The 14,314-nt window shown below is 43.7% G+C and overlaps 1 protein-coding gene across 1 annotated transcript in view; it reads left to right on the top strand.

Moving 5' to 3' along the window:
- The first annotated feature begins 1,975 nt into the window (after nt 1-1,975).
- Nucleotides 1,976-14,314, top strand: part of UBE2R2 (ubiquitin conjugating enzyme E2 R2) — a 122,689-nt gene continuing 110,350 nt past the window's right edge. Inside the window, exon 1 of the mRNA XM_047700165.1 lies at nt 1,976-2,313. Coding sequence (XP_047556121.1) covers nt 2,137-2,313 — 177 coding nt within the window. The 5' untranslated portion in view covers nt 1,976-2,136. The remainder of the gene's footprint in view (nt 2,314-14,314) is intronic.

Here is a 14,314-nt window from a genome sequence, read left to right on the forward strand (position 1 = left end):
TGCTGTATATAGATGATCTCATTTAATATTTATAATAGTTTAAGTTAGGTGTAATTAACCCTTTATTACAGAAGCTGATGAATAAGGAATGGATAATGTAAATGGTGGGGCTAGGGTTGGAACTTAGGATCTTTTTGATCTTCAAATTCTAAATGTGTGGAATTATCACAGTATCCTGACTTTTCTTTTTTTTTTTTTTTTTAAGATTTTATTTATTTATTTGACAGAGAGAAATCACAAGTAGGCAGAGAGGCAGGCAGAGAGAGAGGAGGAAGCAGGCTCCCTGCTGAGCAGAAAGCCCGATGTGGGGCTCGAACCCAGGACCTGGGATCATGACCTGAGCCGAAGGCAGCGGCTTAACCCACTGAGCCACCCAGGCGCCCCTATCCTGACTTTTCTAAGGAAAAATTTCAGTGGTTATCACAGGACATGCCTTCCCAAGAGAACAGGCTACTCTAAATCATGAGGATTTAAGACTGTCTCCGCATCTCACTTCAGTTATGATTATCTTAAAAGTCCCTCAGTTCCACGTCAGACCTTCCAGTTGAAAGATCTATAGGGGTCAAAGTTCAACCACAGAGCGCCTGCATGTGTGTGTGTGTGTGTGTATACATTTTTTTTTTTCGTTAAAGATTTTATTTTTAAGTAATCTCTACACACAAGGTGGGGCTTGAATTTGCTATCTCAAGATCAAGGGTCTCAAGCTCCGGGACTGAGCCAGTCAGGTGCTCCCATAGTACTTCATTTTACAAATAACAGGGTTGCCTAGAGCACTTGCCCCAAATCACAGGGAAGGTCTAGGAACCCAGGTTTAGTCTGCGTTACTACTTCTCTCTTTATTTCTCACCACTTCCTCTTTGTAGTTAAGAAGAGAAGTAGAAGCTGGCCTATCTGCCTTCCCCATTTCTCGGATGGGAATCTGCTCCCCCACCCCACCCCTCCACACCCCGGTGGGTGACACACTGCTCTCCAAAGAACACACGGGCTTGAGGGCCCTGCATAAGATATGTCGGGACACTTGTTCCCACCGATAAGATTCATAAACTCAGCATATTCGTGTCAAGCACCTACTGAGTGCAGGTACGGCCGACTTTGTGTCACGGAGAGAGGCCTGAAGAGGACCAGGGTTCCACGGAGGATGGCTGTGGAAGCCTGTGGATACCTACGCATAGGGAGTGGAAGGGAAGGCGCTGACAGCTCTAGGACCAGTGGTCCCTTCCTGGGAGCTCCCTAGAAACCGCGGCGTCCAGCCGCACACCGTCATTTTGGGGCCAAGGGCATCCCCTGTAGCTACGCTCGCTGGGCACAGCAGCTTGGCCCTTTAAGGGCGGGGGACACACGTCGGCGTCACAAAGCGCCGCCACCGCGCCGGGTGGCAGAAAGGAGGCGGGGAAATGAGCGGAGGAGGGCGGGGGAGGACGAGGAGGGCGGGGGAGGGAGGGGCGTGCGCACGCGCGTCTGGCCGCCCGCCTCCGAGAGCCGCCCTCCCTCCCGGCGCGCGCCCCTCCTCCCTCTCTCCCTCCCTCCCTCCCTCCTTCTTCTTGGCTCCGTCGCTCCCGCGGCGCGAGGCGCTCTCGCTCTTCTCCTCCTCCTCCTCCTCCGTCGTCGCCCCTCCCCCCGCGCAGCCGCTGCCGCCGCCGCCGCCGAGAGACCCCCGCGCGCCGCGCTCTCCCAGCCCTCCGGCCCCGCGCGCCCTTCGGCCCCGGCAGCCCCTGAGGAGAACGAGAGGGCGAGCGAGCGCGGCGCTCCCGGGCCGGCTCGGCCCCCTCCCCTCACCATCGCCGGCCCTTCGCCGCCCTCCTCCGCTTCCACCCCCTCTCCCCCCCCCCCCCGTCAAGTTGAGGCCCCCTCCGGGGGGGGGAGGCCCGGGACCGGGAGCGAATTCCCCTAACTCCCTCGGCCCCTCCCCCCACTTGGCCGGAGTGTGAGGAAAAGGGCCCGGCCCGGCCCGCGTCGTGTGTGAGGAGGACCCGGGCCGGCCCACGGGCCTTCTGGGGCCTGGTCCGGCCCGCCGGTTGTGTGAAGACAGGGGCCCGGTGCGGCCCGGCGGAGGGCGAGCGGAGGGGAGGGGCCTCGTCCGGCCCGGCCGGTGCGAAAGAACTGGGGCTCCGGCCCGGCGCCGCCGCCGCCGCCGCGATGGCCCAGCAGCAGATGACCAGCTCGCAGAAGGCCCTGATGCTCGAGCTGAAATCCCTGCAGGAGGAGCCGGTGGAGGGCTTCCGGATCACCCTGGTGGATGAGTCCGACCTCTACAACTGGGAGGTTGCCATCTTCGGACCCCCCAACACCCTCTACGAAGGCGGCTACTTCAAGGTACCCCTACCCCCTCCCAGAGCAGGCTTCCCCAGGCGGAGGCCTCCGCTCCCCGCGGCTTGTGGGACCAAGAGTGTGAGCGCGAGTGTGTAGAGGGGGCTCCTCACCTCGGCAGCCCCCTCCCCCCATCCGTGGAAGCAGGAAGGCCTTGCTCACCAAGTGCCTTTTCTTTGTCATGGGGGCGGGGGCTGGAGGCCAGACTGCACCGGGAAATAGGAAAGCCTCTCTGGCTAGGGTAGTGGCTACCGGAGGAGGAGGGCTGTCTTTGTTTTGTTTCCCCAGCTGAGGGTGTGTGGGAAGAAAGGTGGTCTTTCCTGTCTCGTTTTCGCATCAGAACCATCCCCGCGCCGGCTGGAACTGCCCCAGAGGGCAGAGTGACCTGCGCTTAGTGGATTGGATCTTTCTTTTTTGGGGGGTGAGGGTGGGGGAAGGGTATTAGTCTGTCATTTCAGTGGCTGCCTGGAGACCTGACACTTTGAGGATTTGATGGGCCTCTTGCGTGGTGGTAGTTCCAACTTCGCATTCCAGTAGGCGGTAATGAATAGGACCCTGGGGTGGTAAACAAGGGTGCCAGCGTTTCCTTGTCTTTCTCTACTTGAGGGAACGCTAATTTAGCCCCCTCTCTGTTTACTTCAGTGGTATTTCAAAATGCCCTTTGTCCTCACCCCGCCACCAACTTTACTGGCTACCTCCTACCCCCCCCCCCCCCCCCATGTAGGAATATCTGCAGACGGTGGAACGTGTTATGTAGGGAGATTGATAGTTTCCCACTTCAGGGAGACAGAAGAGAAACGTTTTACTCAGGTGGTTAGCACTAGCGAATGGGGTGGTTTCACAGATGAAAAGTATCTGAGGTGAGAGGTTTTCACTGAGTAGGACTGTTCCTTATGCACCCATTATTTTAGAACAGTGGTTATTATCATGATATCCTGAATCCAGTGGTTTTCTTTCTTTTTTAAAAATTCCATTTCTTTTTTTAAATTTTAAGATAACTTGTTGATACTGGGGTTTATTGTTTTTTTTTTGTTTTTTTTCTGTTTTTCTTTTATCATTTTTATAGGGACAAATCATAGATTGAAGGTAGAATGTTTTAAATAGTGGAGGCAGAGACAGAAAATTAATGCTAGGGAATCCATTTAATTTTATTTCCAAAAGTAAGTAAAATAGAGCAGTGAGTCAATCTTTGTTTTGAAGGGAGGGGCTATGTTGGCATAAGTTTTAAAATGAGTGTCTTAGTCATGTAGTTATGATGTACATTTTTAGGACTATCCAGTTTTGTTTTTTTGTCCTTCTTAAGGTAGAACCTTCACTGTCAGCTTTGAAATTGGGTCAACTTTGTAGAAAATGTGAAAAATTGACAGGGAGATGTTTAATGTTCACGCCTGTGGTAGTCTGTGAATACCTAGCAAAAACACATTTTTATTTATTTATTTATTTATTTTTAAAGATTATTTATTTATTTATTTGAGAGACAGAGATCACAAGTAGGCAGAGAGGCAGGCAGAGAGAGAGGAGGAAGCAGGCTCCCTGCCGCACAGAGAGCCCGATGCGGGGCTCTATTCCAGGACCCTGGGATCATGACCTCAGCCGAAGGCAGAGGCTTTAACCCACTGAGTCACCCAGGCGCCCTAAAAACACATTTTTAGAAGATTGTGTAAGAGCAGTTCTCTTACCAACTATATGCTTAATGTCTTGTGGTCACCGTACATTATACCTTTTAGATGCAGATATTAACGAACAAGTTATTAGTGACAAATTGGAGAAGGTATTGCTGTGTCTGCTGGCTAACTTTAGTGACATGAAGTTTAATTTCCATGAAGTGTCATTATTTGGGACAGTTGAGAGTCAAGGTGAATGGGTACTAATTAGAATAATCTCTATTTTAGTGTTTTGAAAACTATGTGAAAGGAAATAATGGGTGCAAATTGCAATATTTTTGCTTAAGTAGCAGGAAAAGGACTGTGGAGAATTCTCTCAGTTTGAAATAGGGAGTATGGGAAGAGGATTTCCTACGGTGGCAAACATTGATTTCAGTTAAGTGCTTTGTAATTTCAGCCCTACTAGAAAGAATGGTTGAATTTCTTTGTATATGTTAGATTTCTTAATTTTTTTACATTTATTTTATTTTTTAAAGTTTTTGTTTGTTTTGTTTTGTTTTTTAATTTGAGAGAGAGCAAGCATGAGCAGTGGGGAGGCAAAGAGAGAGGGAGAAGTAGACTCCCTGCTGAGCAGGGTGCCTGACCCAGGGGTGAATCCCAGGACCCTGAGATCATGACCCGAGCCAAAGGCAGACACTTAACCAGACACTTAACCATTTAACCTGGCTAAACCACCCAGGCACCCCAATCTTTTTTACCTTTAATTAGGACATTTAATAATGTATGAAAATTCTTAGGTTTTATGTTTTAGTTTTGTGTGAGAATTCTGTCAATTTTGTTTTCTTATATTTTATTTCTTATCATATGGCCTTTTATCCCAAAAGTCTTCTGTTGAAAAAAGGTAAGGGGTGCCTGGGTGGCTCAGTGGGTTAAAGCCTCTGCCTTCAGCTCAGGTCATGATCTTAGGGTTCTGGGATCGAACCCCGCATCAGGCTCTCTGCTCAGCAAGGAGCCTGCTTCCTCCTCTCTCTGACTGCTCTGCCTACTTGCGATCTCTGTCTGTCAAATAAATAAATAAAATCTTTAAAAAAAAAGGAAAAAAGGCAAATTTATGGTCACGAGCAGTTAATACTGGTGACAGGTCTCTAAAACCATTGTTTTTTATTTCATTGCTTTTGTCATAAAACAAGGCTTTTAGTGTATTCCACTACAGCTGCAGTTAAAAGTTGGCACAGACCTTTTTCTACCACTATTCTCCCATATCAAATGATAGTTCTTGAACATTTAGTATAATTTATTTTCAAGTTAAATTCTTTTATTTTGCATAATAGATTCTGAAGGCAGTGAGACCGCCATTCATTTTTAAATTTTTCATAATGTTACTCTTTTACTTTTATATATTAATAGGCTTCTTATTGATCTTTTTCACCATGAAATAGTTGGCTCCAGTCTAACTATGGCATCTGTTGTGGTAGAAACTGGGACTTCGTATTTCACAAATTTTTTTCTATTCATCTTGCTTTTGTTTTTTAAACATCTCAAAAAAAAAATCTCAAGTTGTGTGTTTCTTAGCTCTGGGATTTGGGGGTAGCATGTGTGATGGGTATAGGTAGTTTCTTGTTCCTGTATTTCTGGATATTATAAAATCTTTTTGGCCTTGATTTTTGCCCAGTCTTGATCTCTTAAGACTTAGAGAGTGAACGTCTTTGCTGCTTCTATTTTTTCCTCTAGGGGTCACTCATTAAAAAACACAAAGTAGGAAATGGCTTGGAACAGAGAACACCTCTGAACTTAATTTTGCTGCTGTGGAGCAAGTTGGAATTTTATTATGTTACTGGATAAATAAGTTGTTGATCAAGTGAGCAGTTAATGATGACTTAACAAGTTCACTATCTTTTCAAGTACTTCTGCTAGTGATCATAACTTAGTATGGCTGCTTTGGTATAGAACTCCTTGGAGCTCCTGCATTATGTACTGAAAGCGCGGTAGCAGTGAGTCTAGAGATCAGAAAGTGAAGAGTGCCTAGGGGTGCCTGGCTGGCACAGTAGTTGGTAGAGCATGTGACTCTTGATTGCAGGGTCATGAGTTCGAGGCCTATGTTGGGTGGAGAGATTAAAAAAAGAAGGAAAGTATTTTTCATGATGTTCATAACTTAAAAGTTTAAATGATACAGAAGACTTAAAATATTGCAGTTAACTTTTCATAGGTTGATTTTATTCAGTAATGTGGTTGAGACAGTGAAATACAGGTTTTTCCATTTTTAGAAAATTTCAAACTGATAATTTAGGAAAGTGTTTGTTGTATACTATAAGTTTTCCTTAATCGAAGCTTCTTTATCAGACTTAACACTTTCATTTATTTATTCATCTTTTAGAAAAGATTTTATTTTATTTATTTATTTTTTAAAATATTTTATTTATTTATTTGACAGACAGAGATCACAAGTAGGCAGAGAGGCAGGCAGAGAGAGAGGAGGAAGCAGGCTCCCTGCTGAGCAGAGAGCCCGATGCGGGGCTCGATCCCAGAACCCTGGGATCATGACCTGAGCCGAAGGCAGAGGCTTTAACCCACTGAGCCACCCAGGCGCCCCTAGAAAAGATTTTAATTTATTTCATAGTGAGAGAGCGTATGCATGGGCAAGGGGTGGGATAGAGGGAGGGGTAGAGGGAGAGGGAGAAGCAGACTCCTCCTTGCTGAGCAAGGAGCCTGATGTGGGACTCCATCCCATGCCCCGGGGATCATGACCCCCAGGCAAAGGCAGATGCTTAACAACTGAGCTACCCAGGAGCCCCTACTTTGATTTATATTAAAGAAACTCCTCAATAGTTTTACAAAATAATGGATATGTATTATTTTAATTTGTTCTGGAATAAAATGAATCTTTTCTGTACTTTGTGGTGCCCCCCCCCCAAAAAAAAACCCAACCCAAAACCCTACCAAAACTAACCTTTAGGCCTGGCAATAGCATACTCTATTTTGTGACTCTGATTCTTAAGATAGAGTTGAAACAATTATTTTAAAAAAGTGATTCTTAGTCTTTTTGTTATATGGTTTCTTTTGAGAAACAGTTTTCTTTAGGAAAACATTGGTACATATAAACTAGTTTGTATACATTTTCAGAGGGTAACTGACGGGTTAAGAATTCCGGTTTTAAAGGATTTGGATAGGCAACTTAACTTTAAAATCATAAAAATAGTGCTTTTAAAAAATAATCATATAATGAGTCTTTCTGAAATTAAAGGTATCTTATTTCTTAATTTTTCCTCAGTCTCTCTGAGAATACCTCTTAGAGCTTTTAGCTGTAACCTTTTCTGGAAGCTGAACTTGGCTTGAGTGCTGAGTGAACTAAGGCAACACTGTAAATGGAAACATAGTTAATGTCCAGTGGTTTGGGGCACTACTGTAAATGTAGTTTTAGTGTTCCCCCACTGCCCCCACATGGCAAAAGTATAGCACCTCAGTATTTTATAGAATATTCTTTTATCCTGTTGATTCCAATATGCTTTTTAAAAAAAATTTTAATTTAAAAAAATTTATTTATTTATTTGACAGAGAGAGAGATCACAAGTAGGCAGAGAGGCAGGCAGAGAGAGAGAGAGAGGAGGAAGCAGGCTCCCTGCTGAGCAGAGAGCCCAATGAGGGACTGGATCCCAGGACCCTGATATCATGACCTGAGCTGAAGGCAGAGGCTTAACCCACTGAGCCACTCAGACGCCCTGCCTTTTTTTTTTTTTTCTTTTAATTTAAGTTTTTAACTTGTTGGAAATTGGGATGTGCCTTAAAATTGCTATCAACCAGGTGGCACTTGAGACCTAGTTGTGAGAGAACCTTTCACTGAAATCTTCTAATAAATTTTTTTTGAATGCCAGACTCGGTGTCTTAAATTCGATAAGGTATTGTTTCTTTTTCTTTTTTTTCTTTCTTTTTTTTTTTTTTTTGAGATTTTATTTATTTGACAGACAGAGATCACAAGTAGGCAGAGAGGCAGGCAGAGAGAGAGAGAGAGGAGGAAGCAGGCTCCCTGCAGAGCGGAGAGCCCAATGTGAGGCTCGATCCCAGGACCCTGGGATCATGACCTGAGCCGAAGGCAGAGGCTTTAACCCACTGAGCCACCCAGGCGCCCCGGTATTGTTACTTTTTGAATGAAAGATTTGAGCCCTAGTTAATACTTTGATTGCAGCATGTTGACTCCTGTTTTTGAGAGATTTGTGTTAGTAATTTTTACTGAGTACTCACCAAAGGCAAAGCGCCATATGAAGAATAGCTATAGTAAGGGAAAGTATTAGGATATTGGTAACCATAGAGCTTTTATGAATGATCTTCTTAAAAATCTTTGTGCTGGGGCTCCTGGGTGGCTCAGTGAGTTAAGCCTCTGCCTTCACCTCAGGTCATGATCCCAGGGGCCTGGGATCGAGCCCCGCATCAGGCTTCCTGCTCAGGGGGGAGCCTGCTTCCCCACCTCTCTCTCTGCCTGCCTCTCTGCCTACTTGTGATCTCTCTCTCTGTCAAATAAATAAATAAAATCTTTTTTTTTTTTTTTAAATAAAATCTTTTAAAAAAAAATCTTTGTGCAGACTTTACAGAAATGTGAAGCGTAAGTGTTAGGTACGTGTTTGTAAATTGTAACTTAAATCAAACTTTAAAGTTTTTATGGTTTTTTTAAAAATACCTTACCTATTAGCTCACGGGCATGTTTGAGCGCACTCCCCAAAGCTTTAAAGTTTGAGCATTTGTCAACATAACTATAGTCTATCATGATAAAACCTTCTATTCCATTTTTGCAACTTAGCATTACTGTTCCTAGTTTAAGATTCCAGAAGAACCTCACTTGTTGGAGACAAGTGAATAAAGGAAGCCATCTAACAAATTGGGCCACCTCTGCTAATCTGTTATGGGGAAATAATAGTGAGGAAGGATTAGAATTCAGGGCTTAGGACTACAGAACTCCACCTTGCTTGAAAGGTCATATTTAAAACTAAATCTTTTGGGGCACCTGGGTGGCTCAGTCAGTTAGTTAAGCATCTGCCTTTGGCTCAGGTCATGATCACAGGTCCTGGGATTGAGCTACATTTTGGACTCTCCACTCAGCTGGGAGCCTGCTTCTCTCTTGCCCTCTGCCTCTCTCCCCTGTTCCTATACTCTCTCTTTCTCTGACCAAATTAAGAAAAAATTTTCTTTTACTTAAGTTTAAAGGTCCCAAGGGTAATTATTATCTGTTCCTCCAAATTATGGGTCGAGATTGTTATGATGACTTCACTGTCATGATAAATTCACTGGAAAAAATGGATTTTTTGTTTTTGGACTACTTGAATTAGAGAATGATAAATCCTGTTGCAGAAAGATTTTTTTTAAATTGGCAAATATATTTAATAGCAACTTTTCTCATTACTTTGGGGAGTGGGTTAGTGCTAGTGTTGAGAAATAGAAGTCTTTTTTGTTTGTTTGTTTTTAAAGATTTTATTTATTTATTTGATAGAGAGAGATCACAAGTACACAGAGAGGCAGGCAGAGAGAGAGGGAGAAGCAGGCTCCCCGCTGAGCAGAGAGCCCAACGTGGGGCTCGATCCCAGGACCCTGAGATCATGACCTGAGCAGAAGGCAGAGGCTTTAACCCACTGAGCCACCCAGGCACCCCGAGAAATAGAAGTCTTAAAACTAGTTTTGGAATTAGAAATGAATACATGTCTCATAGAAATGACTGTGGGAAGATGATGGGGGGGTGTAAATTTCTTAATGCGATACTGGTTTATGCTTTTAAAATAATAATGCCTTGGGACGCCTGGGTGGCTCAGTTGGTTGGATGACTGCCTTCGGCTCAGGTCATGATCCTGGAGTCCTGGGATCGAGTCCCGCATCGGGGTCCCAGCTCCATGGGGAGTCTGCTTCTCCCTCTGACCTTCTTGCTCGTGCTCTCTCTCGCTGTCTCTCTCTCAAATAAATAAAAATCTTAAAAAAATAATAATAATGCCTTAATATTTTTCCAAGTAAATTTAAGCGTCATAGGAAACTTGAGTAATTTTTTTTTTTTAAAGATTTTATTTATTTATTTGACAGAGAGAAATCACAAGTAGGCAGAGAGGCAGGCAGAGAGAGAGGAGGAAGCAGGCTCCCTGCTGAGCAGAAAGCCCGATGTGGGGCTCGAACCCAGGACCTGGGATCATGACCTGAGCCGAAGGCAGCGGCTTAACCCACTGAGCCACCCAGGCGCCCCCGAAACTTGAGTAATTTTAAATGTTAAAGCCTTTTTGTTCTTTCAGCTGAGTCTGTTAAGTGATACTCGTTACCTCTATTATAGCATCTTTAGATCAGTGCCATCGTTTTATTTTTTTAAAGATTTTATTTATTTATTTGACAGATCACAAGTAGGCAGAGACGAAGGCAGGGAGAGAGGAGGAAGCAGGCTCCCTGCTGAGCAGGGAGCTCGATCCCAGGACGCTGAGATCATGACCTGAGCTGAAGGCAGAGGCTTTAACCCACTGTGCCATCCAGGCGCCCAGTGCCATAGTTTTAATCTAGATTTCCAAATTTCATAATTCATTATTTTTCTGTTTTGTTGTATTTGCTGCATGGGCAGCTGATATTTAATTTGAGGGATAAATCCTATGGAATAATTTAGATTATGTGGCTCACTTAGTAACATACGTAGTCATTCAGATTGTAAATATCAAATGATTACTATCTTGTTGAAGATAACCATGGCCCCCATTTATAAGATAATATTAAGAACTGGAGAAGTTACAGCAGTTGGGGCAATATGTAGTAATCCTCTGTAGAAACAGAATAACTTATAGAAAAAAGTTTTTTTTTCAAAGATTTTATTTGTTTGAGAGAGGGAGAGAACATGAGCATAGGGAGGGACAGAGGGAGAAGAAGAGGGAGAAGGAGACTCCTGTCTGAGCACGAAGCCAGACAGCAGGGCTCAATCCCAGAACCCCCGAGACCATGACCCAAGCTGAAGTCAGATGCCTAACTGACTCAGCCACTGAGGTGCCCGTAGAAATAACTTTGTTTGATTTTTGATTAGCCAACATATAGTACATCGTTAGTTTTTGGTATAAGATTTTTTTTTAAAGATTTTCTTTATTCATTTTTGTGTGAGAGAGAACTCCACAAGCAGTAGTGGGACGGGGCAGAGAGACAAGTAGACTCTGAGCAGGGAAGCCTCTGTGGGACCTGATCCCAGGAGCCTGGGATCATGACCTGAGCCACAGGCAGATGGTTAACCAACTGAGCCACCCAGGTGCCCTAGAAATAAGATTTTTTTTTGGAAAGATTTTATTTATTTATTTGACAGACAGATCACAAGTAGGTAGAGAAGCAGGCAGAGAGAGAGGAGGAAACAGGCTCCCCGAGGAGCAGAGACCCTGATGAGGGGTCCATCCCAGGACCCTGGTATCACGACCCGAGCGGAAGGCAGAGGCTTTAACCCACCCAGGTGCCCCTAGAAATAAGATTTTTAAGTTTATAGTCATACCTGATATATATAATAAGACAAAGCAATAAGTTTTATTATTCAAAACAGTATCCTTCATATAATTTGAAACTTTTGAAATTGTTGGCAGAGGCACAGGTAAAATTAGTGTGTAGTATTTTATTTTCACATGTCATTAAAAAAAAAAAAAAAGATTTGGGACGCCTGGGTGGCTCAGTTGGTTAAGCAGCTGCCTTCGGCTCAGGTCATGATCCCAGAGTCCTGGGATCGAGTCCCACATCGGGCTCCTTGCTTGGCAGGGAGCCTGCTTCTCCCTCTGCCTCTGCCTGCCATTCTGTCTGCCTGTGCTCGCTCTCTCCCTCTCTCTCTGACAAATAAATAAAATAAAATCTTAAAAAAAAAAAAAAAAGATTTATTTTTAGAGACAGAGGCAGAGGGAGAAAGAGTCTTAAGCAGACTGTGCAGAGAGTGGAACCTGACTCTGTCTTACCAGTCTGAGATAAGACTTGAGCTGAAACCAAGAGCCAGAGACTTAATCGACTGTGCCATTCAGGCGTATCTATATTCACAGATCACTTTTTTTTTTTTTTAAGATGGCATTTTTTTTTTAAAGATTTTTTATTTATTTATTTGACAGAGAGAGATCACAAGTAGACGGAGAGGCAGGCAGAGAGAGAGAGAGAGAGAGGGAAGCAGGCTTCTTGCTGAGCAGAGAGCCCGATGTGGGACTCGATCCCAGGACCCTGAGATCATGACCTGAGCCGAAGGCAGCGGCTTAACCCACTGAGCCACCCAGGCGCCCCCACAAGTCACTTTTGATTGAAAAATATTATTACTCAGATTATTTACCTTATTTACCAAGTTGAATCTGAGTCAGTTTTAAATATTAAATGAAACAAAAGTCCACACTAAATAAGGAAAAGATTTGTCACTAATAAGAACATTAAGAAGTTGGACAATAGGTTCTGAAGCCCGTTCTCAAAAGAATTCTGAATTGTTTTGAGCAGTGTGGGTGTAGCACTGTTTGAGGGAAGGTATGGCCAGCCTTCTGAGGCATTTGCTCTAAAGGGGGCAAAGGTCATTAGGAAAAACAAACAAACAAACAAACACTTTTTTTTTTTTTTAAGATTTTATTTATTTATTAGACAGAGATCACAAGTAGGCAGAGAGGAAGGCAGAGAGAGAGGAGGAAGCAGGCTCCCTGCTGAGCAGAGAGCATGCGGGGTTCGATCCCAGGACCAGGACCGTGGGATCATGACCTCAGCCGAAGGCAGAGGCTTTAACCCACTGAGCCACCCAGGCGCCCCACAAACAAACACTTTTAAACCCATCTTGATCTTAATCACTCAACTGCTTTTCCCCCCCATTGGCTAAATAGGAATAATGATGTATTCATGGTGCTAAGGACTAAGCCCTGTGGAAACACCTCTATGCTAATGTTTAAAAAAAAAAAAAAGTAACTATGTTCTCAGGGGTCCCATCTGGAGTCCTTTGGAATTTGTTAATCATATTTCAGCATTTACCCTGAAAATAAGCATGACAGAAAATTTGCTAGACGAAGAGTGAAATCTCTTACTGATGATAAGGAAATTACTGTAGAATTTAGATTTAAGATTTAAATCTGGGGGCGCCTGGGTGGCTCAGGGTTAAGCCTCTGCCTTCGGCTCAGGTCATGATCTCAGGGTCCTGGGATCCAACCACGCATAGGGCTATCTGCTCAGCAGGGAGCCTGCTTCCCCCTCTCCCTCTGCCTGCCTCTCTGTCTACTTGTGATCTCTCTCTGTCAAATAAATAAATAAAATCTTAAAAAAAAAAGATTTAAATTTGGTTGAGCATCCATTTCTTGATTTTGGCTTAGGTCATGATCTCTGGGTCCTGGAATCCCCGTGCTTCCTGCTCCATACTCAGCAGGGAGTCTGCTTGTGTCCTCTTTCAGCCCCTCTATGGGCTACTGCTCTCTCTAAATCCTTTTTTTAAAAAGGGAGGGCTTTAAAATGAGGAAAGCACTTCCTGAGCTTTTAATTAAATCTCCATCTTATGCAACTTTTTTCTGAAGATTTTTTTAACGGTAAAGTATGGAATAAATTAGGTTCAGAGAGGTTCCTTAAATTAAAAATGGTGCTAATGAGTGGCAAAACTGGAAAAGTTACTTGAGGATAGGTAAGTACTATATTGAGGAAATCAGTTTTTTTCTGTTGTGACCAAATCTAGTAGTGTGTGAGTCTAAATACTCTTAGATAATGTGCTCGTTTAAGAAATGCCACTGGGTCTTTGAATTTCCTTAGCATTTGGCAGAGGAGCTAAAAGAGTAAGTACTTATTTTGGGGGGAGTCACATCCTTTGAGAATGACAGCCCCCTTCCTTCCTAATGCATGCAGTTTCAAGGAATTACTGATATCTAAATTTTTCCATAGACCTTAGATGGTCAACTCCTAGTCTAGGATATGTGGTAGACTAAAGTGGCTGAATATTTAGACTGCTTAGTTACTCTAGTTGTGCTTTTCCCTTTTGGGAAGTTGCATTTTATTTAGTTTTGACATTTTATCTATAGTTACTTGTTTCTCTGAATTAGATCTCATGTTCTTGATGACCAAAGTTTTAACTAAAAATTAAGATTGAAATATTGATTATACAGTAATACAGCAAATTATGATCTTTGTGTAGGGTTCCTTTTGTAATTTAAGTACTATAAAACTGGGGCACCTGGGTGACTCAGTCTAGTGTTCACCTTCATCTCCGGTCCTGATCCCAGGGTCCTGGGACTGAGCTGCCCATCCCTGCTCAGTGGGGTGTCTCTGCTTCCTCTCCCTGTACACATCCCCACCCTGGGTGTGCATGTGCACACCCGCGCTTACTTGCTTACAGTAAGTAAGATACTTGCAAGCAAGTATCTTATTTAATATCTAATAAAATCTTATCTAGTAAAATCTTTAAAAAAATAACAGAAAACTTATTTAGAAGAGGTTAAAAA

Source organism: Lutra lutra, chromosome 13 (genome assembly GCF_902655055.1).
Source record: "Lutra lutra chromosome 13, mLutLut1.2, whole genome shotgun sequence".
Taxonomy (NCBI): Eukaryota; Metazoa; Chordata; class Mammalia; order Carnivora; family Mustelidae; genus Lutra; species Lutra lutra.